Source organism: Cavia porcellus, unplaced genomic scaffold (genome assembly GCF_034190915.1).
Source record: "Cavia porcellus strain 051 isolate PalLab524CR breed Dunkin Hartley unplaced genomic scaffold, mCavPor4.1 scaffold_18, whole genome shotgun sequence".
In the NCBI taxonomy this organism is placed as follows: domain Eukaryota; kingdom Metazoa; phylum Chordata; class Mammalia; order Rodentia; family Caviidae; genus Cavia; species Cavia porcellus.
Genome location: NW_026947501.1, coordinates 28,030,097 through 28,052,997, shown reverse-complemented (window position 1 = coordinate 28,052,997; position 22,901 = coordinate 28,030,097). Strand labels below are relative to the sequence as shown.

The following is a 22,901-nucleotide window of genomic DNA, read 5'->3' as shown; positions in this document are numbered from 1 at the left end:
CATTATTTTGCAAGGCATGAATAAATGTCTCATGCTAAGTGTGTTTCCTTGTACTAATTGCTAAGGTTTTATAGTTTCTTAGATCATGTAGGAAGGCCTCCCAACCCCATCCTTTGAGCCAGTTCAGCCATTTATCATCTGTGTGAATTTGGGCAAATTGCTTTATCCTTTCTAAGCTTTAGTCTCTTCAAATAAGTGAAGAGACTAAATAATAATAATAGTTTATATCAAAAGTGCTCACACTTGCCAGGAACTCTTTCAGATGTTTTATATATGTTAGTGCATTTAATCATGGGTGTAAACCTGTGGGGTAGCTATTATTATTATTCCCATTTTACAGATAAGAATCACATCTCACAGTTTAAGTAATTTGGCCAAAGCCATGTGATCTCCTGCACTTAGCTACTGTTCAACTCTGTTCTCCATGAAGGTTAATAATGGCCTCATTGGGTTACGATGGGGATTATGTGAGTTAAACACCAAATCTCTCAGCCCAGAGTCTTGCATAAAGTAAAAGTTCAGTAAATTCTAAACTAATGCTTTAGCTAGTGTGTGGAGGGTGGCCTTTACCTATAACTGCAGCACTCAGGATGTCAGGGCAAGAGGATTGCTGAGTCCAAGGCCAGCCTGAGCTATATAGGAAGACCCTGTCTCAGAAAAACCAAAAACAAACACTCTCACACAAACCTAATACTTTAGCCACTGGAATTATATTTGAAATGCACATAAAATTAAGTACACATACAATGCCTTACTTTAGGCTTATACAGATATAGTAAACATGCATTAAGTTTGCACAAAACTGACACATAAAATCTAGATTTAAAAGATGGAAACCTTGAAAAAATTTTTTGAACATTTAACATATCCCAGGTTTCCTACTCAGGAATATGGTGCTCTGTTTTATATTCCTTAGCAAAATTTTATCATATAACTTCTCATAAGACATGCATTTCTTTTTTTTTAAACATGAATTTCTAGCCAGGCATGGTGATGCATTCCTGTAATCTCGGTACTCGGGAGGCTGAGACAGGTGGATCATTATAATGTCGAGATCAACCTGGGTTACAAAGTGAGCCTGAACTGCATAGTGAGATCCTGTCTCAAAAAGACAAAAAAACAAAAAACAAAAAAAAAACAAAAACAAACAAACAAAAAAAAAAAACCATGCAAAAACATCTGGAGGTAAATTTGCCTAGAAATGCTTTTTTTTTTTTTTTTTTTTTTTTTGTCTTTTTGAGACAGGGTCTCACTATGCAGTTCAGGCTGGCCTCAGACTCAAGAGTTTTTGCCTCAGCTTCCTGAGTGCTGGGATTACAGGTGTGTGCCACCACTCCACTGCATATTTCGTCATTATTGAAAGTGAAATCTTCCCCCCATGATATCTTTTAATCAATGTTAATTAGATTCTCATTAATGACCCATACACACACACACAGATGCTTGCAGGGGGGTGACTTTCCAAAGTCCTCCCACTTTGGGTTGACAATATCAAGATCACCCATCCTCCAAGGTCCTCTAATAGGAAGTGAGGAGCAGCTTTCCAGGGAAGGCATAGGTTGGTTAAGACGACCAGAACACTGTCCCCTAGCTCAGAACAGCCTGGAGGAGGAGAGGAAAGGGGCCAGCCTTGCTCCCCTCTGGTCTGAGTCCATCTAAAGTCACATCCAAGAGATGAATTTCCAGGTACCCACAGCTCCTCTCTGGCCTTCGTGATTTCCAGTAGGGTCTACCGACAGATGGTTCCAGTGGCAGATTTTCCAAGGACCAGGCTTGCCACTTTGAGGGTCTGGCTTCCTTAAGGAGAAGGACTGTTGTCCAGCAAAGCTTCATTTTTCTCTCACGAAAATAATCTGGGGTCCCTAACACGGTTGGTGTTCCGCCTGCCTTCATCGAAGACCTCTAGGGGGCAGCAGAGGGTAGAAAGAGGAGGCGAACCGAAGCGTGATGGAGGTCAGCAGGGAATATTTGTTCCCAGACAAGCAATAAACACTGCTCTCCTCCTGCAAGGTGGCAAGATACTACTCACTCCTTCCCTTCCTTTCAGAAAGGACGGACGCGTTGCCAGTGTTCTGGGAGTGTGATAATTACACTGGTGTTGCCAGTTAATACTATGAGTTATTCCCTGCCGGCCAACACTGACCCGAGTTCATGTTCAGTGATTCTAAGAGAAGCAGATGTGATTACTACTCCCATTTTTTTTTCAGTTGAAGCAAAACAAACAACCAAAACCTGAACCAAACCAAGACAAAATACCCAAAAAGTAATTTGTCTAAATGTCCAGAGGTTACCGAGCTAGGATTTGAAGCAACCATTGTGCGACAGGCTCTGTTCACACACTACTGAACAAAATCCTTGTCATGTTATAGGGACAGACAGAAATAAACAGATGAACGTGCAATGTGGTTTGGGATAGAAATTCTTTATACACAAGCGAAGCAGATTTAAGGACCAAGCAAAACATGTTAGATGTGCTGGGCAGGGAAGGAATTTTTGGGTAGGTGATATTTAACCCAACACATGAATCAGTGTGAGAGAACACAGCACGTAGCCAATATACAGAATGGCAGAGGTAGGTGTGTGTGTGTGTGTGTGTGTGTGTGTGTGTGTGTGTGTGTTTGTGTTGGGTAGTGGGCAGGGAAGGAAGGGAGCGAAAGGTTTAGTCTCCTGTTGCCTGTGAAGAAGCAAGAGGACATGAGGGAATGAATCATGCTAAAGGTTGGGGAAAGAGTAAGTGCAAAGGTCCTGAGGTGGAAGTGAGCTTGAGGTATTAGAGGAATAGCAAAGCATGCAGAGTGAGCTGCAGCTATAAATCACAGCAGCAATTAAGGAGAAATAGAGACAAGGAAAGGAGAGCACCTATCCATAGTATAACCTGCATGTAGCCTCTTAAATTTTCTCAGCTTTAAGATGTCTCATCTTTTTCTGCCTTCCTGTGGAGTTCTGACTCCATCACAGTATGTTCCCTGGTCAATCCTGGATTTGGTTCAAAAGCAGCTAAAGCCGACAAGAATCTGGGGCAGCCAGTTATTGTACCACCAACCAAAGCTTGGTACAAACAATCTGGAAGTTAGCACTGCTCATACTGAAGTGAATCTTGCCCAGCTTGAGAGGATTGTCTCATAGGTAAAGGGTCTAGAAAAGCCTGCCAGGCCCCAAGATGACTCCTTAGTCCCACTAACAATGCTTAAGCCTGCAGGCCTCGCCAGGCTAGACAACCTCTTCTGTCTTCATGAAACTTGCCCCATGTCTGAGTCCTTATCAACCGTGCTTAAACCCCACCAAGCAGGACTCAAATGACACATAGCCAAGAGATGAACAGCCAGCCGTGTCTCCAAAGAACTGGAGGCCCAGAAGTCAAATGCTACAAATTGCTAAGCATCTTTGGCAAGCCTCCTGCTAGGGTCTGGTGAGTAAACTGGGCCCATGTTGAGTGCTACTTTGTCTGTGGAGCTGCAATCTAGGACTATAGCAGTGGTGGCAAACCTGTGGCCACAGTGGACATGCAAAGCCCACCCTGTCAGCATGCAAGCCAGCTTGCCCCAGCAGCTGAGCATTAGGTAATAGTTGTTTTTTTTTTCTAAACTAAAACGACAGTATTCAGGTTTTGCACTGTTGGCATTTTGCAGTGAGTTAAATGGGTTTTGGGTTGCAGGTTGGGCAGTCGGTCTCTAAAAGATTTGCCATCACTGAATAAGAACCTGAGTGCTCTAGTCCCAGATTGATACTGATTTCTTTCTTTCTTTTTTTAGACAAGTTCTTGCTTTTAAGTTCACAGCAATCCTCCTGCCTCAGTCTCCCAAGTGCTGGGATTACAGGTGTATGCCACCACGCCCAGCTAATTCAGGATTTCTTTTCAAGTTTTATGTTTTAAAATTTTATTTATTTATTTATTTTTATCAGTACCGGGGATCGAACTCACGACTGCCTGCTTGTAAGGCAGGTGCTTATGCTGCTGAGCTAAATCCCCAGCCCTAAAATTTTATTTTAAAGAAAATAAAACCACACAAAACAAAACAGAATAAAGCCAATCAAAACAAAACAATAGAAGCGATACAGGACCTCAGAACAAGATAATAGGAACCAACAATGGCTACTATAATACTTCTTGTTATCTTCAAGACTGTAACACTTTTGACAGCTGGAGCCAGATGATTCTCTGGTGTGGGGGCTTTCCTGTGCACTGCAGAATGTTTGCAACATGCTTGGCCTCTACCCACTTCAGGCCAGCAGTACTCTCCCTCCAGGAAGATGGAACAAAGCAGGAAACAAAGATGTCTCAGATACTGTCAAATGTCCCCAGGAGGCAAAGACACCTTGGCAGAGGCCCGCTTGGCCATGCTCTCCTTTCCCCCATCCCCATACGTGACTCTCAGCTGTTAGCCCCTCTGCTAGTGAGGAAGCGTCCAAAGCACTCCAAAGCATTTATCCCTCTGCTGAAGCCAGCCAATGAACCAGCCTCTGCCCACAGTAAAATGGAAGAAGGCCAGAGGGCAGGGAGATGAGGTAAAAGGATGGCCTGATCTTTTCTCAGCAGTATGTTTTTCCTCTTCCTTTTCTATGTTGAGAGAGGACCTCGCTAAGTTGCCCAGCCTTGGCTCAGATTTGCAGTCCTCATGCCTCGCCTCTTACAGTGCTGAGATTACAAGCATGCCCACCATGCCTGGCCTCCACAGGTTTTTAGCTCACAAAACTAAACCATAAGGAAATTTGGGAATGGAGTTGGTTAAGGAATCATAGGATGAGGCCTTTCTCTCCCCACCCAATCCCCTCTCCAACACACACACCCCACACTCCTCTACAGCTCTGTGTATTGGCTGCATTGCTGAAGACTCGCTTTCTCCAGAAACGAAAGCCAGCTTAGCACAGGAGGAGAAACATAATGGATGGGCTGAGTTTCAGACCAAGATAATGGCAGGACAAACATAAGGGGTTATAAATAGCAATGAAGGAAGAGAGAAAGGGCCACATCATGAGGTCCAGACCAGAAAGGGAGTAAATGAAGCCATAATGGGCTGGTGTGTGGGGAAAAAGATGAAGCTGTTTGAAGGTTAGAGGCCTTCCTTGGGTTGAAAAGCAGGAAAGAAGGGAGCCAGACATCAGGGAAGCCCCGACATCTGACCCAGTTTCATTAATATATGTCATTCTGCTATTGAGGTAGATCCACTTAGACTTACAGAAGTGTGGAGGACTACAGTTTGGAGGAAAGTCAAGATCAGTAAGTCAATCTCTTCCACGCAGGCTCTCTCAGCCATTCATTAGAACTGGTCTTCTCTGTGCATGGGAGCAAATGAGAAGTAACATACAAAGCCCAAGCAGCTAAAAATTAAAATACATGTATGATAGAGCTGATTGGAGAGTACTGTTTAGGATACAATCAATTCTCCTAATTTTGTCCTAGAATCAACTGCACTGACCAACAGCTCAAAGACCTGTAAGCCACGCATCTCTCCTAACTGCAAGCCATGCATCTCTCCTGGGAAGCTGCCTCTGGAAGGAGGAAGAGAGGAAAGATGTGCAGGCTTTCTCTAGGAGAGTCGGTTCGTGAGGAGGAACCCAGAGGAACCTGGGACATGGCGCAGGCCTGCTGTATTCTATCAAATTTTCTAAGTGAATGGGCTGGTTATTCCCTCTTAGGTAGAGAAGTCTTCCTTTTCTTAATGCTCCAGTAGACACAGAAGCACCACATTACAGGGCGAGGTACAAGCTCTTGAAGGTTAGCTCCTAACAACCACCAATTCATAAGTGCAATTTCTACTGTGAAGAACACTGGAACCCAGAGAGGTGAAGCGATTTCGCGAAGATCCCGGAGCTCTGGAAACAGAATAATGTCCCCCAGTTTCCTAATGACAAAATTCTACCGTTTACCCATTTATCCACAGCAAGTCTCATGCATGCAGGGTAAACAGCAGGTTAGTGACGATGTTCTTCTATGACCTACGAAGACTTCTGCCTCCTCCCGCCTTCACCCCACCGCTCCGCTTTCTCAGTCTGTGCCTCCACCTCCGTCCACAGCAAACACTTCTGCCTACACCTGACATTCCCATCTGCCCCTTCGGCCTCCATTTACACCTGTACCATCTCACACCTCCGCCTACACCTGACCGCTTCCGGCTGTGTCTCTACTATCATCCTCCTTCCACTCATGTTTCCTAGGAAGGGATGAGTAGCTCTTGTACTTAGAGAATCTGGTGGAGTACAACGGGCCTGGGCCTGTGCCGTCACCCAGTGTCTTCTGGGTTTCCTCCTCCCAGAAAAGGCCCGCACATCCCTCCTTTTTTCTGCAGTTAACCCCTACGTGTCTACCATTTCCTCCATCCTCCCTTTTCTCAGCAGGAAACAAGCAGCTCCCTTGTTTGAGTAGAGAGGCAGGCAGGAACTGCACAGCTATCCACATGGCTCTAATCCAGACAGTTTTTCAAGGAGTTAGATCAAAATTGTGTCCAGTGTTTGATGTCATTTGAACTCTCCAAAAAGATGGACTTGGGTATTTTGTGAAAATTGGGATAGTGGTATCTAAACATAGGCACACGTTTATACAAACACATCAACTATCATACTGATTGCCGCAATACCTAGGCCATGCCCTAGTATGACAGCTGAATGTTTAGGTGCTTGCAATGTGATACATTGCAGTGGTTTTTAAATCTCTAACTATTTAATGCTGAAGACATTCAAATGAGTTGTAATTTTGAGCCAACTTGGTCAGCCTGGTATGTCACAATAGGTTCTTAGAAATGCTCTTGCCCTCTCTTGACCTTAGTTTTCCCCAGCATAAAATGGGCAACCTTGAAATGGAGCTAGATCTTCTCCAAATTTTCTTCCAGCTTGAATATCCTTCTAAGAATCCACCCCCCCCACCCCCCCCACCCAAAAAAAAAGTCTGGGATAGAAACCATGCAATGAGATAAACCAGCATTTCAAAATCAAGGCTGGAATATACCACTGTCACAGAAAGATCACCAAGTTAAAACCCAAGAAGAAATTTAGAACCAAGTCATAGAACCAAGTCATCTGCTTATGAATGTGGCCAGCTGTATTCAGACTGTGCTTTACTCTGATATATCAGCCGACTAGGCACCAGTCGCTGACCCTGCAGGAGTGTCCCTTCCCCCACCCTGATCACATGGCTAGCCACCACTGAGCCCCAGAAGTCAATCTCCAATGCCCCAAATACTGCTCAGCCTGGAAGCCACAGACAGCCCTTCCTGCCACCCAACAGGAGCAGAGCAAGTGGCTCTGGCTTCCCGGGATTTGGATCCTGCTTTCCGAAAAGCACTAATAACAGGAAGGTAAGTTTGCAGCTTGAAGCTTCAGAGACAATAGAGAATGCTAAAGGATAAGAGAAAATGTGCTTTCTGGTAGAAAGAGTACTTACGAGTGAGTTCCACACATACTGAGAAGAATACCAAGAAAGCTGGATAAATCCTCCAAATGAATGTTGGATGTTTGCCTTTCCTTTAAAAATTATACCATATTTGTCACCCTCGTGCCTTGAGCTCACTGTTCTGGGCGTAAATACTTGTTCCAAATTAACAGAGATGGCAGAAGACTCTTGTCCTCTCTGACACCTTGGTGCTTAGTTCTATCTTGTTCTTATCCAATAGAGCTGAAAATCTTTTCTCCTCTAGGCATGTAAATTTCTGTTGTCTTTGCCGAATTTGTGAGATTGGCCAAAAATACTGGCAAAGTATGTGAAAAGCCTAAGACCTGCCTCTTCTTCAAAAAACATGGGAAATAGATTATATTTATTAATATAACACCTTGGGATAGAAACAGAATAATAAGGAGCCCTTTCTATTGCATTTGTTTATTTCTAGGTTTTGGGTGTGGTATCATGTGCTGTTGCTCCTAGTGTTTTGGGTCATTTTCTTTGCTTGTTTAGTTTTTTTTTTCCTGAAGCGTACAGGGTGCTTGCTCTGCAGGCCCTGAAGTGATGCACAAGCTATTAGCTGCAAGGTGGCCATTCCCTGGTTTTTAGCTTGGTTTCCTAAAGCCCAGCATTATCCCATGTCATACTTATCAAGTCAATCCATGAAATAATCCCAGGTGAGCCCCTGGAAGAGTCCTTTCCTGAGATACTTCAGGCTAAAAGAGGGGGGATCACCAAACACCCTGCTGGCTGGTTTAGAGTTCTCAGACATAAAGGTCAAATGGTCTAAGAGAGGGAAAAAGGAAAAGCTAACCTGTAAACGAGACATGTGTTTTCTAGTTTTCTTCCAGAGACATGGTGTCTAATCCTGAGGATGTATTACCCACATTTGGCCTTTCTTCTCTAATAATTAAACTATTCTGTTTGTTTGTTCCATATCTGGAACAAAGTGGCTACTCACTAAGGACTTGTTGGGTAAAACTGATGTGTCCTCATGGGAAGGAATGGGTCTTCACGGACAGATGATTTCATCACCAAGGTTTTGATGCCTAACATGTGCTGTGCACCTTTAAAGGCTGGCTGTATAGCACATCTTTCCTGTACTGAACAGGAGGGTCGACCTGGGCAGGAATCCTCGAGCTGTTTGCCAGGAAGACACTCTGATCCTTAGCCTTCATGGCTTTCAGCGTTAATTTTGTCAGTAGAATTTTTGATTCTCAGGGATCTCAAATGGGACTTCAGGTTGGTGGCAGGGACGATGATATAGAAAGAACCTTTGAATGACTCAGGACAGAAGAGGGTTTTGTCTGACCCCATACTACAAAACCATGATCAAGACCAAGGCAATCTATGATCTAAAGATGGATGGGAGAATCATGGTGAGTTAGCTGAGCAACAGAGAGTCTAGGGGTAGAGAAAGCTACCTTTGCAGGTCATCATTTGCTACATGCCAGGCACTATTGCCACAGCTCTTCGGCAACATGTTACAGCGGATGACTATTACAGGCTAGTCCTTTTTGGATGCAAGTAACTCAAGCCAGCTGAAGCTGACTAAGGAGAAAAAGAGGGGCTTACTAGAAGGCACCTCAGCCAGACTTCAGAAATATCTGGGACCCAGAAGCGGACAGCTATGAGAAACCAGTACCGGACTTCCCTGTGTCTTCTATCTTTACTTGGCGTTCTCTTCTCTTTCTCCTTGTCTCCTTTCTTTCCTGACATTCATCCTTTCCTTCTTTATTTTCTGATTCTTGGGAATCAGAAAGTATCCAATCTGAAACCTGGCTGTGCCATGACTGATCCTGTGACCCAGGGCAACTACTTAATTCTTTTTGTCTCCATTTCCTGTCTGTAAATGTGGGTGGAAACTGTGTCCTCACTGAATTATAGTGAAGATTAAAGGGGATTATGGAAGCAAAATATCCAATAGTCAATTAGTATACATTGTATGAAATGCTGGAGGTAGAAATTGTGTTTCATGAATTAGGCCAGGGATTTCTCTGGTGGGCAGTGCAGCTGTGAGCCAAGAGGGAGCTACTACAAACGCTTTCCACATGCCCAACACTTGAAGATGCTCTGAGGTAGCCTGGGTTCTCCCCCTCCTTCAGCGTATTCCTGGGAGGGAGCGTCCCTCTGGCCCTGAGAATGTAGGAACCAGCTAGAGGAGGTGGGGTGTGTGGGATCGATGGTCTCAACTAGTCCAGAACTGTAACAAATGCATCTGCCTGAATATTAGCTATATGATGTCTATACTTCCAAAGTTTTATGCAGTTCTCATCTGTATTTGTATCTGTGTTATGATTTTGTATTCACTTCTGTTTGTTTTCTCAGTTGAGAATCCACAGTACTCCTAATGAGAAATAACACATTTTTAAAAACATGCTGGAAACGATTTCATCTGTATAATCAGGGACCCTTGATTGACAACATTAAAAAGTGAACTCAAATATGAGAAAAAGTAAGGTGAACAGCTCAGTGCTACTAAGGAGTCTGTTGTAAGATTATACAGCACAGGGAATCTCTTTGGGATCATTTTGCCGCTGGTCTTCTTGAATGGTTCTCTCCATGAGGCAGGCACAGTGGTGACTCCAAGCTTAGCAGCTTAGCAATGCCAGGGTGAACAGTGTTTGGGGATGGATCCAGCAGAAACGTCCTGAGAACTGTTCTGACTGGCCCAGCTTCGGGCAGGGGCTCTCTGCGACTAGGGCTGGGAAGTGTTTGGTTGGGCTTCCTGCTGGGATTTGGAGGACAGAGGGGGAGCCAGGCCCACTAAACCATTTGAAGGTGCTTCTGTGTGGGAAAGGGCATCTGTTACGCAGGTTTTCTGTACTCAGTACTGTGCCGGAGGAGGAAGCAATCAACTTCCACAGAACTGTCAAGTGACCCAATTCAATAGAAAATAAAAATTGGGAGTTATTCCCTTAAAACAGGCAATAGTCAATTCCAATTGCCATTTCCCAGGCAATGGTTTTAGCGTCTGGAAGGCTGAGGCAGGAGAATTGAAAGTTTCTTCCCAGTCTGAACAACTTATCAATTTAGTAAAACCCTGTCTCAAAAATAAAATTAAAAAAAAAGAGCTCAATGTGCAGGTCCTGGGATCAATCTCTAGTATCACAAAAATAAATTTTAAAAAATTAAATTAAAAAGTTAAATTTAAACCCCAGAAGTCTGTAAGTATAGGATCTGGATCAGCAGCCATTGCATCAAACAGGAAATGCAAATTTCCAGGCCCACCACAGATCTACTGGATCTACATGCCTGAGGGCATAACTGCAATCTTTCCCTTTTTGTGAAGATTGAGCCCAAGCCTTTGCACAAGCTGGGCAAGTGCTCTACCGCTAAGCTATATCTCTAATCCCAGCAACCTTCATTTGAACAAACCCTCAAGTGACTCTGATGCACACTTAACTTTGAAGACCACAGTCTTTTTTTTTAATGGAAAAAAGATAAAATAAATTTCACAACAAGGTAATAGGAAAATGACAATAGTTAATACGTTGCATATAGTTAACTTTAAAGTATTTACTCAGAGAACAAGGGTGAGGATAAAAATTTTTCAATCAATATTAGCATGACCTTCTTTTCTGTGAATTAAGAGACATTAATAGTATAACAAACTTGCATTTTTTTCTCTTTTCCTTTCCTTTCCCCATGCTGGTTTCTTTTTTCTTTTAAACAATTTCTTCCCATTTCACAATATTTATTGTACAGTTTAGACTTTACTTACTCTTCCAATTTCCCATATAAAGGAGACAATACGATGTTTACACATGTGAGTCTGATTTATTTCACTTCTGAGTATGGTCTCAAGTTGCATCCATTTACCTAGAAAAGTCTCCAGTTTATCCTTCTTTATGGCTAAGTAGTATTCTATTGTATAAAAAATACCACATATTTTTTATCTGTTCCTCAGTTGATGGGTACCTGGGTTGTTTCCAAGATTTAGATATTACAAATTATGTTGTTATAAATGTGACTGCACATACGTTCCTGTGATATAATGTTTTTAATTCTTCTGGGAAGATACAAAAGGGCAGAGAAATAGTTGGGTCAAATGGAGCTTCTAATATTAGTGTTTTGAGGAATCTCTATACTGATTTCCACAGTGGTTACACCAGTCTACACTCCCACCAACAGTGGAAAAGGATTTGTTTTTCCCCACATCCCCTCCAGCATTTGTTATCCTTTGGTTTCTTGATGATAGCCATTCTTTCTGGAGTGAAATGGAATCTCTATTGTTTTAATTTGCATCTCACAAATGACCAATGATGTTGAACATTTTTTCATATATGTATTTGCTATTTGTATTTCTTTGTCTGAGAAGTGTGTATTCATCTCAGATGCCCAGTTTTTGGATTGGATCTTTGAATTTGTGGAGAGGCTGAGTTTTTTCAATTCTCTATATGTTCTAGATATAAGTCTTTTGTCTAAGGGACAATTGGTTAAAATTTTTTCCCACTCTGTGTGTTGTCTTTTTACTCTGTTGATGATGTCCTTTGACGTGCAAAAGCTTTCCAATAAGATGAAATCCCAGTTGTTGATTCTTTGAAATATTTCCCATGCAATTGGTTTTGTTAAGCCCAGCGTCTTATAAGGTTCTTTGTTTTATAGTTCTGCTACTACTTCTGTTTGGTTGGTTGTTTTATATTTTGAGTCAGGGTTTTTCTAAATAGTCCAGGCTGGCCTTGCACTTTCTGTGTGGCCCAGCAGGCCTCAGACTCATTGTGACCCTCCTGCCTCAGCCTTCCAAATGCTGGGATTACAGGCATGCACTACCATGCCCAACCTAGTTGTGCTATATTTTTAAAACATCTTTCTCTTGAAACAAATAGAATTAACCTTGACTTTCAGGTATGTAATTATCACATAAAGAGGAAACGCATGTCATCGATATATGTGTCTTAAAATGTTTAAAATAAATGTAACATATACTTATTATTTAAAAATCATTTAATGTATGTAGGAATATGATAAAAAGCAGTAGAACGCTATCCTGGCTCCCCCTATACATTATAGCCCACTTTCCACAGACAACCACTAGGAATTCTTTTATGTTTTTCTTTGTTGGTTACTTGTGCCCGTCTAATAATGATGCTGATATATTGATAGTTTATCTATCTATGCAAAATATCAAAGATAATAGGTAAGATATCAGCATTAAATCTTATTCCTCCCCATAAGTAACCTAATTAGTGTGTATAATTCCTCTGCATGATTTTGTGTTTCAATTACTTATGAATGGAGCAATAACAAATACTGACAGTTTTATGTGTTTTAAAGCATTATATACCTTCACTTCAAGGGTGCTGAAAAAAAAGTTCTATATACCATAGTATTTATAACTTTTTACAAATTGCTTTTTAAAACTCATTATGGTTTTTAGATTTATTTATTTATTTATTTATTTGAGGCGGGGTCTCACTACACAGTTCACGCTGGCCTTGAGCTTACTTTGTAGCCCAGGCTGGTCTTGAACTTGTGACAGTCCTCCCGCCTCAGCCTCCAGAGTGCTGGGATTAGAGGTGTGCACCACCATGCCAGGCTTTTTTTTTTTTTTTTGAGAATTATACATGTTGACATAAAAATCTAGTTCATTTATTTTTAAAAGTAACATAAAACTTGGTTAACAGTTTATTTATTTATTTATTTATTTATTTTTGGTATCGAAGATGAACTTGTGGTTGCCAGGTAGCTAAACTGGGCTAAATCCCAGCCCAACAGTTTAAATGTGTAAGGCAGACATTTTCTCCTGCACCATGAAACCCAGAGATAACAGCCCAGAGCTCAGTTATATTTTCAGGACATCATGCTAGTTCTGTCCTGATTTATGCCTTTGGTCTTCATACCTGTTTCATGGTCTTTGTGTAAAATGACTGTTTCATTTCAAAAGGTTGTATCCAAGGTCTGTGTAGAAACAGGAGTGAAGTGTGTAAAAGATGAATTCCATTTCTGCTGTGCTTGTCACTTTTTATCAGGAAAATAAGCTTTCCTAAAAGCTCTCAGTGGACTTTCATTTAAATCTCATTGGCTAAAACAGGGTCACATGACAACGCCTGATGTCATGGACCATCAGCCCTCCATGCATGGTTTATACAGATCACAATCACACCTAGGGTTGGGGAAGATAGCTTCCAGTGTTCATGGTCCTGTGCCTCTACTTCAACAAAATAGGGTTCTGTACACAGGGAAGAAAAAAAGGGAATGAATGTCGGACCATGTAGTAAATACTCCTGCATGAGTCTCCTTTTCCTCTAACAGAAGAGTCTTTTTTTTCCTTTTTGGTCTTTTTGAGACAGAGCCTCTCTATGTAGTTCAGGCTGGCCTTGAACTCATTTTGTACCTCAGGCTAGTGTCAAATTTGCAGTAATCCACCTGCCTCAGCCTTTCAAATGCTGGGATTGCAGGTGTGTGCCACCACACCCAGCTCAGAGCAGTTTTATTAAATTATTACACTGTGTTTTCCCAGAGTTCTTTGTCATATGACTCAGGTGTGGTTGAGAAACAAAAGTTAATCATAGTAGTTTAAATAGGTAAGTGGTTTTATTGTTCTCCATAAGATGTTCAGGTATAGACCACCTAGCACCATTAGCATTAAGGACATAACTCTTTCTGCCCCCTCGTATCTATAATTAGTGTGTGATCTTCAACTTTATAATCATAAGATGGCTGCTACACTTCCAGGCATCACATCTATGCTCCAGAGATAGGGTTGCTAGATAAAATATTGTTTTTCCCAGTTGAATTTGAATTTCATGTATCACTGAATATATTTTGTTTGTATAAATATATGTGCATCAAATTATATGAGACATATATTAAACATTGTTATTTATTTGAAATTCAAATCTAAGTGGGCAAACATTATTTGCTAAATATGTAAGCCCTGCCTACAAAGGAAGAAAAAAGGAGAAGCCAAGGGCCTGTCTTCTCTAGCAGCTTTATCTAGGAAGGGACTCTGACCCCAGGTTTGTCCTCTCATCTCGTTAGCTAGAAATAGCAGAAGGGCCCCTGGGGAAGTGCTTATTTTTAGTTAGCTATAGTGCTGCCCTGAATCAAATCAACACAAAAAGAAGAATGGGTATCAGGCAGGAAGCTTGTAGCATCCTCCCCAAATGTTTTCTACCTGCCATTTCCCCCTCCAGAACAGTTACATCCATAGGTGACACATAAAAACGTTTTCCAACAGTAAACATAGTGTTGACTGACACAGTTACAAACAAACTGACCACAGGGAACAAGGCCAGCCATTAAAATCACCCAATCTAGCCACATTGGAGGAAACCAGCTCTGCTGATACCACTTTTTATGGCAACGATCCTCTTGCCTCAGTCTCCCAAGTGCACATATTTATACAATTTATAGAATTATAAATTAGTATTTATTCTGACTATACATAGCTGAGTGTGTGAGTGTGTGATGCCATGTTTACCTTTCCTTTCTATGAGTCTTTATTCTTCTAATTTATTAGCTTTTATTTGTTTGGTGGTGCTGGGGATTAAACCCAGGGCCACATTACATGGTCTACCACCGAGCTATTCCCCTGACCCACTATAACTCTACTCCTGACAGATTTAGATGTCTTTCCAAACACATCAAGATCGTTTTTCACACCCAGATGTTTTTCTTGAAGGCGTTGTGTCCAGAGCCTGCTCTAGGAGCCCCTCAGCCCTCTCCGGGCTGCTGCTTGGCTCTTTCCCAAGCACTGGACTGTCAGTCTTGTGTGGGGAAGTCCATTTTCCACATCCGATGTTCCTTTCTAATGCTCCCTCATCTTGCTGGGGTTCATCCTTTAATTCCTTCCTGAGGAGAACTGCATAAGAGGTTAGGTGTTGAGACATTTTCTGGCTGAAAAATGTCCTTATTCTGCTTTCACACTCAGTTGACGGGCTGGTTAGGAATTCTGTGTTGGGAATAATTTTTCTTACTTTTGCAGGCATGATTTCCGTTGTCTTGTAGCTTCCCCTGTAGCTGATGCCCATTCTTGTGACTTACTCTGTATAGGTGACTCAGTTCTTCCAGCAGCTTTTACGATCAGTTTATCCACGATGTTTTAACACTTCGTGCTGGTGTGAGTTGGCACAGATTTTCTTAAAATGCCTTTTTCCTGGGTTGCCAAAAACAGACTTTTTCGGTAAGAAAATGCAAGTCTTTTGGCTCCTGGAAATGCTCTTACGGTGTTCCCTTGGTAATTTATTCTTTTTTCAATCTCTTTTTTGGGAACATCTTTTGCTTTTGATGTTTGGGTTTGCTGGATTGATCTTTTTACTTTCTTGTCTTGACTTACTTCCCTTATTGTATCTTTTTGGTTTGTGTTTTGTCATCTGATATATTCCTTCAACTTTGTTCCTTTTTACTAAAATTTTTCTTCTAACATATTTTTAATTTCCAAGAGTTATTTTCTATTCTTTGAAGTTCCAGGTTTAAAATATTCTACATTTGGTCGTTGTGGAAAGAAAGTTTTTTCTTTGTTTTTATTTGTTTTCTTGTTTGTTTTTGAGACAGTCTCACTATGTGATCCAGACTGGTTTTGAACTTGGACTATGTAGCCCAGGCTGACCTCAAATTCATAGTGATCCTCCGGCCTCAGCCTCCCAGGGCTAGGATCACAGGTGTGGGCCGCCACGCCTGGCTCTTGTTTCTTTAGAAATGTGATTTGTATGGCTTTTATGGCTTATTTTGCTGCCTTTACTACTTTTGTCACCTTGGACTTCCTCTTTTCCTGTTTGTTTTTGTCTCTGCCATTCTGGACATTCCTATTTTGCAGTGGAGCTGCATTCCCGTTATTTTTGTAATAAAGAATCTTTTTATTAACCTTATGGCTCGGAGCTGTATTATGTAGACGGGCTGGATATGTGGCCCGAGGGACTCACAGTAAACGATTAGATGGAGCCCTGTCCATTTTGTTAAAAGTTCGAAAATGTAAAATCTATAAACCCTGCAGTCTCCAGCATGGAGAGTTTAAGTTTCATTCCTAATTTTTTTTAACCTCTTCAATTTCTGGAGAAGGAGGGCCATTCTAGGAGAATCTAAAATGGAGATCTGAGAATTTAACCTGCTGCTTAGGGAAATTAATACCAGCTTTTTTGTCTTCAGTCCTATTCTACATTCTGGTCTTTAGATGTACCTACTACTTCAGATTTCTTCTTCTTCTTCTTCTTCTTTTTTTTTTTTTTTGTCTTTTTCCTTTTCATCGGTACCGGGGATTGAACTCACGACTGCCTGCTTACAAGGCAGGTGCTTATGCCGCTGAGCTAAATCTCCAGCCCCTTCAGATTTCTTCTTTAAAAATTTTTTTGAGACCATTATACATAGGTAGAAGCTATCTAACCCTACAGGTTCAGATATAACTTTAAAAAAACCATCTGCTCCTAATGTTTGTTTATTTGGTGATGGTGGGGGTTTGACACAGGAGCCTCACACCTGCTAGGCAAGTGCTCTATCACTGGCTACCTCCCAAGAACTATTGACTTTTCACTGTAGAAAAATTTTCAAGAATAACAAGAATAGAAGAAATGCTGACTCTTTTGTATCTATAATTAATATTCATTGGTTTAGCTCAGTTTTTCTACTTCTTTTAAAATTAACTTTGACATTTTTAATATTTTTAAAGTATCTTTTTTATTAATCTTCTGGCTCAGAGCTATAGCTATAAAAACAGATTGTCTGGATTGGAATCTCTGCTTCTCTACTTGGACACTAATTAACCTTTCTGTGCCTCAGTTTCCTCCTTAAAATGGAAATAATAAGTCAAGGAAGGTAGCTCAGTGCTAGAGCACTTGACTGTCACTTGTAAGGCTGTGAATTCCAACCCTGTAACTGTAAAAAAGTAACAGTAATGTTATTTATCTCATAACATTATTGAAAAGATTTCAATTAAATCATACATGTAAACTACTTAAAACAGTGCCTGGCACATAATAATAGCACCAATTATTTTTTTAAGGTTTTTTTTTTTTTTTTATCGGTACCAGGGATCGAACTCAGGACCACGTGCTTGCAAGGCAGGCACTTATGCCGCTGAGCTAAATCCCCAGCCCCTATTTTTTAAGTTTTAACATTATTTGCATGAAGTTTTTCATGTCATTCTTTTATAATTTTAAATTATTATATTTTTATGTAAGTCTATTTTTTAGTGTTGTCATTTTTAGTGTTGTCTGCTTGTATTTTTTTTTCTTCTTGATTAATCCTCCAGTCCCTGCCTGTATCAGAGAGTGAGCATTTACATTAGGACATTTACACTAACATATGTCCCTAGCCCTTTTTATTTTTTATTTTCAGACAGGATCTCTCTAAGTCACTAAATTACCCAGTCCAGGCTTGAAGGTGTGACTCGCCTTCCTCAGCCTTCTGGCTTGCTGGGGTTGTAGGCATGGCCACCACTCTGGGCTTCTTGATTAACTTATATAGTTTGATTTTTTATTAGTCTTTCCAAATAATTGCCTTTGGATTTGTTAACCATCATTATGCTTAATTGTTTTGTTTCATTTTTTTCCTTGCTTTTATTTCTTATACGTACAGTGTTCTACTTTCTCAAGGTTTTATTTCTTGTTCTTTTTTTTTCTTTATTTGAATGCTTATCACATTTATGTTCTTCCTCCCTTCCTTCCTCTTTTCCTTATAACTTTGAATAAAACACTTGAATTTATGTATTTAATGAATATGCTTTGTGGAAAACAGTGCCCAGCCCATAGCAGAGAAAGATGAAAATACTAATCTGAAGCTACATAATAAACATTACATAGTTGCAGCTTTTAGCTAGCAATTGCCCAGCGAGGAAAAATGGAATGGTTCTTTTCTGCTTGGGTCTGGTTAAAATCATGTTTCCCATAAGAAAGAAAGGAATAAAAAGATGTCTAGTACCTATAGACAGGCCAGTAGGCAAATCCCAACAATTAATAGCTACTTTTTAATACTCTGCAAATCACAAAAAAATTAGACTATATAAAAATTAAACCTACCATCATATTACAAATATGCTTCACCTGCACCACATGCATCAAAATGGGAAGAAAAAAATTGTGTTAACTCACTTAAGAGAAAAAATATTACTTACTTATTAAAATTGTAACTATTCTTTCTTATTCTGAATGTGCTGCATTCCATGGATTTCCATACATAGTGACTACAAATATACTTAATTATTTCCACGTGGTTTCCTGTCAAATTCATGATTAAAAATTATTTTAATATATGTACATACCTTATAGAAGTATAATCAATTTCCTGAGGCTTTCTGTGCCTTACTAGGTATGCTCTTTGTAAATGTTCCATTCATGCTTGAAAAGACACACGTTCGGCATTTGTGTCTATATCCTTACCACCCTGTGCATGCCTGATCTCATCTGATCTCAGAAGATATTTTTCTGTGTCTGTTAGAAATATATACACTATATTATTATGTTATATTTCATATATATTTTTATTTTTTGTCTTTTTCCTTTTTATCAGTACCAGGGATCGAACTCACAACTGCCTGCTTGTAAGGCAGGCGCTTATGCCGCTGAGCTAAATTCACATACATTTTTAGATTTTTCTTTTACTCTATTTCTTCTTGAAATCCTGTCCTTTTTCATTGCATGCGTTTTGAAGCTGTGTTCATTTTTTCTTGGCAGACATGAAGGTGAAAGAGGAGAAGGCCGGTGTTGGAAAGCTGGACCCCACTAAGTACAGGAGGAGATACCTGGATCAAGGTAAAGACACTCAGAAGATTATGGAGTTCCCAGGAAGGTCTGAGACTTCTGGAATGCTAGGCTGTAAGACAGCGCTTGCAGCTGGAGACCGCAGAGCTCACCTGTTTCCATGGCTTGCTACAGACTGACCTTCACCGTGGCTTAAAAATGTAGTGGCAATAGTCTGGGTCCATGTCTCACAAAATGGAAGAATGAAGTTGAGGACCGAGGAGGTAGACAGGAAGAGTGTTCATTAAGAAGAGAGAAATCGGGGGCTGGGGATTTAGCTCAGCGGTGTAAGTGCCTTCTTTGCAAGCGCATGGTCGTGAGTTTGATCCCTGGTACTGATTTAAAAAAAAAAAAAGAGAGAGAGAGAGAGAGACAGAGAAATCGCTCCTAATATTTGGGAAAGGATCTGAAAGTGGGTTGCCATGGGGACTCCTTGTCTAGGAGATTTTATCCTAAAAATGACCAGGTTTCACCCACACTAAGAGCAACCTATAGGATTAAAACAAACTTGGTTAAACTAGAAATGGACTGAGGAGTTGTGGCACATAGCAAGTATGTGTCTGTAGGTGCCTATTGGCCTCTAGTTCATCTAAATAGTTTATTAAAAGAACCAAATAAGAAGGAAAAAGCATTTTCCAGATAGGTAAGAGCAGATGCTGTCACAGTGATCATCCATCACCTTGGTTGTTACCTCCCTGGAATTAATCGTCTATCTGGCTCTGAACTCTTGACTTCAGGATCCTGCTTCACTGACCAACATGTGGTCCTTCTGATTCTGTATTGGGCTCACTGCTTCTTTAGCATCATGCTGTCTTCCACCTAATTTACTTGTCCATAATAAAAGGACCACAGAATTGGGCAGGGGGCAGGAAATTGGCTTTTGCACCTGAATAGATTAGGGCATGGCTTTCCTAACGCAAACTCATCCAACTTTACCACATCTGCAAACCGTGATTAATACCAAATATCAACACACTGCAGATTCTGAAAACAGTAGCTCAGAGCCAGTGCAAGGCCATGAGGGAGGCATTTTATTGTTGTTGTTACAGTAGTGACCCAAAAGCTCCCAAGTCTCCTGTGCAGGTGGCCCCTGACATTTTGTTAATGGAGGCATGCTTTGAATTTTAATCTTTTCTGACCTAGCAGTATATTGTAAAATGCTCTCTTGTGATGTTGTGTAGCATCAGAGTCACAGCTCCCTGTCTGCCAGGACATCACTGATGTTCTCTAGGTAGGCTGCTCAGAATTTTCAATTAGGATGTTTTCAATTTACAATGAGTTTATTTACATGTGACTCCATCATATGTTGAGGAGCATCTATGCTTTACAAAGAAGCAGGTTCAAGGCTTGGGAAGAGGCAGCCGCAGGGCCTTCTGCCTCATCATTACCCCGCTTCAGTTGGAGGGAAGTACCGTGCTCTCCAGCTCGATGCTCGTGGAGCTGTGGATCATATGGGGCCCCCTGCTGCTGTGGACGGATCAATGGCACTGCGGTGAGGAGTCCACTGGAGGGTCTGGCATGTGTCCCGAGACAAGCAGTATACGATGCTCACAGTGAGAGAAGCAACCTGGCAGAGCCAGGAAAGAGAATTTATACTTGGAAGAGGATAACTCCCCTCCCCAGTTCACCAGTAAACATTCATGCACTGATGATTACGATAGGAGCCAGGAAAAGATGAGACAAGTCAGATCTGAAACAGAAAGAAAAATGTTTCCTTGTATTCTTTATTAAATATATTCCTTATGTATATAACCCTGCAATTATAATTGTCATAATCATGTTCCTAAACATGCTCCCATTCTATTGTGTCAAAAAAACTTTGCCAAGTCAATGAAGATTTTTATACCCATGTTATAGATGAGAACACAGAGTTCCAGAGAGGTAAGATGCTTATGGCCCCAGAGCAGGTGAAGAACAAGCCAGAGCAGCTGTTTAACATGCGGAGACCTTTCTGAGGTACCTGCTGCTTTTTGTTTCCTTTCCTGGCCCCAAGGAAGGAGAACAGGGAGCTAACATTGAAGACCCAAGTATGGGAAGCCCTTGGAATAGAATTGCTTAATGCTGGTATCCATGACTTACCCATAAACACAGCTAGCTTAGGAGATGTGGTATAGGGGCTGAGGTTGTGACTCAGTGGCAGAGTGAGCATGTGCAAGGTCCTGAGTTCAATCCTGAAACTGAAACACTAGAAATTTACCAAAGATAGAATATTATTTTAAAAAATAATCACTTTGAGTTTCCCCTTGGACATGTAAAGAGCTTCGAAGTCATCATTTCCATCCTTCTAGCAACAAGAGATCAATATTTTCTTAGCTACACAGAAGAATGAAGACTACAGGGGAAAACCCCCCCTGTAATCAGAGAGACAGAGAAATGTGGAGAATACAGATCATCTCATTTGAAACAGAAGTTGCCAGAGCCGGTGGCTGGTAGGGGTATTTACAAAGTAATTTCAACAAATTATTGAAGGCTGACTGTGGACTAGATGAAAATTTAAAACTCCCAGGAGCCCGTTCTAATGAGAATTATACCTCTAGAACCCCTACCTAGTTCTTTTAGTGAAATGGAAATTGTTCTTACGTTTGGGCAAGAAGAGGGGGAAAAGTAGTCATTTGAAATATTCCCGGAGCATTACCCACTACAAAGATCTATCTAACAAGGAAAAATCTACACTACAGCTTGCTACAACTTGGAGGAAAAGCTCGCTCTAGCTTTCCTATTTCAACTAGCTGAGGGTGAAGCCCTTTTGAAAAGTACAGTCTATGGTAGAGCCTTGCTAAAAGATTTTTACACATAGTGTGATTAATTTCACTTGTCAATATGGTCTTGAGTTACATCCATTTACCTATAAAAGTCTCTAGTTTATCCTTCTTTATGGCTGAGTTGTATTCCATTACATTAAAAAAACCCACCTCTTTTTTAAACCATTCCTCAGCTGATGGACATCTGGGTTGTTTCCAAAATTTATTATAAATTATAACTGCTATAAATATGGGTGCACGTATATCACTGTGGTATGACGTTTTTAATTCTTAAGGAAAGATGCCCAGTAGGGGAATAACTGGGTCAAATGGGACCTCTAATACTAGTTTTTAGAATCTCCATACTGATTTCCACAGCGGTTACAGCAGTCTACACTCTTACCAACAGTGGAGAAGGGTTCTTTTTTCCCTATAGCCCTGCCACCATTTGTCATTGGTTGGTTTCTTGATGATAGTCATTCTTTCTGGTGTAAGATGGAATCTCTGAGCTGTTTTAATTTGCATCTCACAAATGACCAATGATGTTGGACATTTTTTCATATATGTATTTGCCACTTGTATTTCTTCATCTGAGAAGCGTGTATTCATCTCAGGTACCCAATTTTTGGATCAGATCTTTGAATTTTGGGGGGAGTCTGAGTTTTTTCAATTTCTTTATATGTTCTCGATAAAAGTCCTTTGTGTGAGGGATAGTACTCAGGAGGCTGATGCCAGAGGATCACTGCAAGTTCAAAGTCAGTAGGGGCTACATAGTGAGTTCAAGGCCAGCCTCCACAACACAGAGACCCTATCTAAATAAATAAATGTCAATCACAAAATATGCTCAATGTTATATGTATCAGGAAATTGAAAATTAAAACAAAAATACTACACATTTGTTAGAATGGTTAAACTTAGAATTAACAAACAAACAAACAACCCTGAGAATACCAAATGCTGATGAGGATGCAGAATGACAGGAATGTTGTTTTGCTGATGGGAATGCAAATGATGTAATCGCACAAAGCTAAACATAGTCATACTATATGAACCACCAATCATGTTTCTAGATACGTATCCAATTGTGTTTAAAATTATATCTGTGTAGAAGCT

The 22,901-nt window shown here is 40.7% G+C and overlaps 1 protein-coding gene across 2 annotated transcripts in view; it reads left to right on the top strand.

Moving 5' to 3' along the window:
• Window positions 1–22,901, top strand: part of Slc4a5 (solute carrier family 4 member 5) — a 113,376-nt gene that overhangs the window by 5,218 nt on the left and 85,257 nt on the right. For both annotated transcript variants that reach the window (XM_063229611.1, XM_063229609.1), the window contains one exon: window positions 18,982–19,059. In XM_063229611.1, coding sequence (XP_063085681.1) covers window positions 18,984–19,059 — 76 coding nt within the window. In that variant the 5' untranslated portion in view covers window positions 18,982–18,983. Of the gene's footprint in view, window positions 1–18,981; window positions 19,060–22,901 lie in introns of those variants that run through there.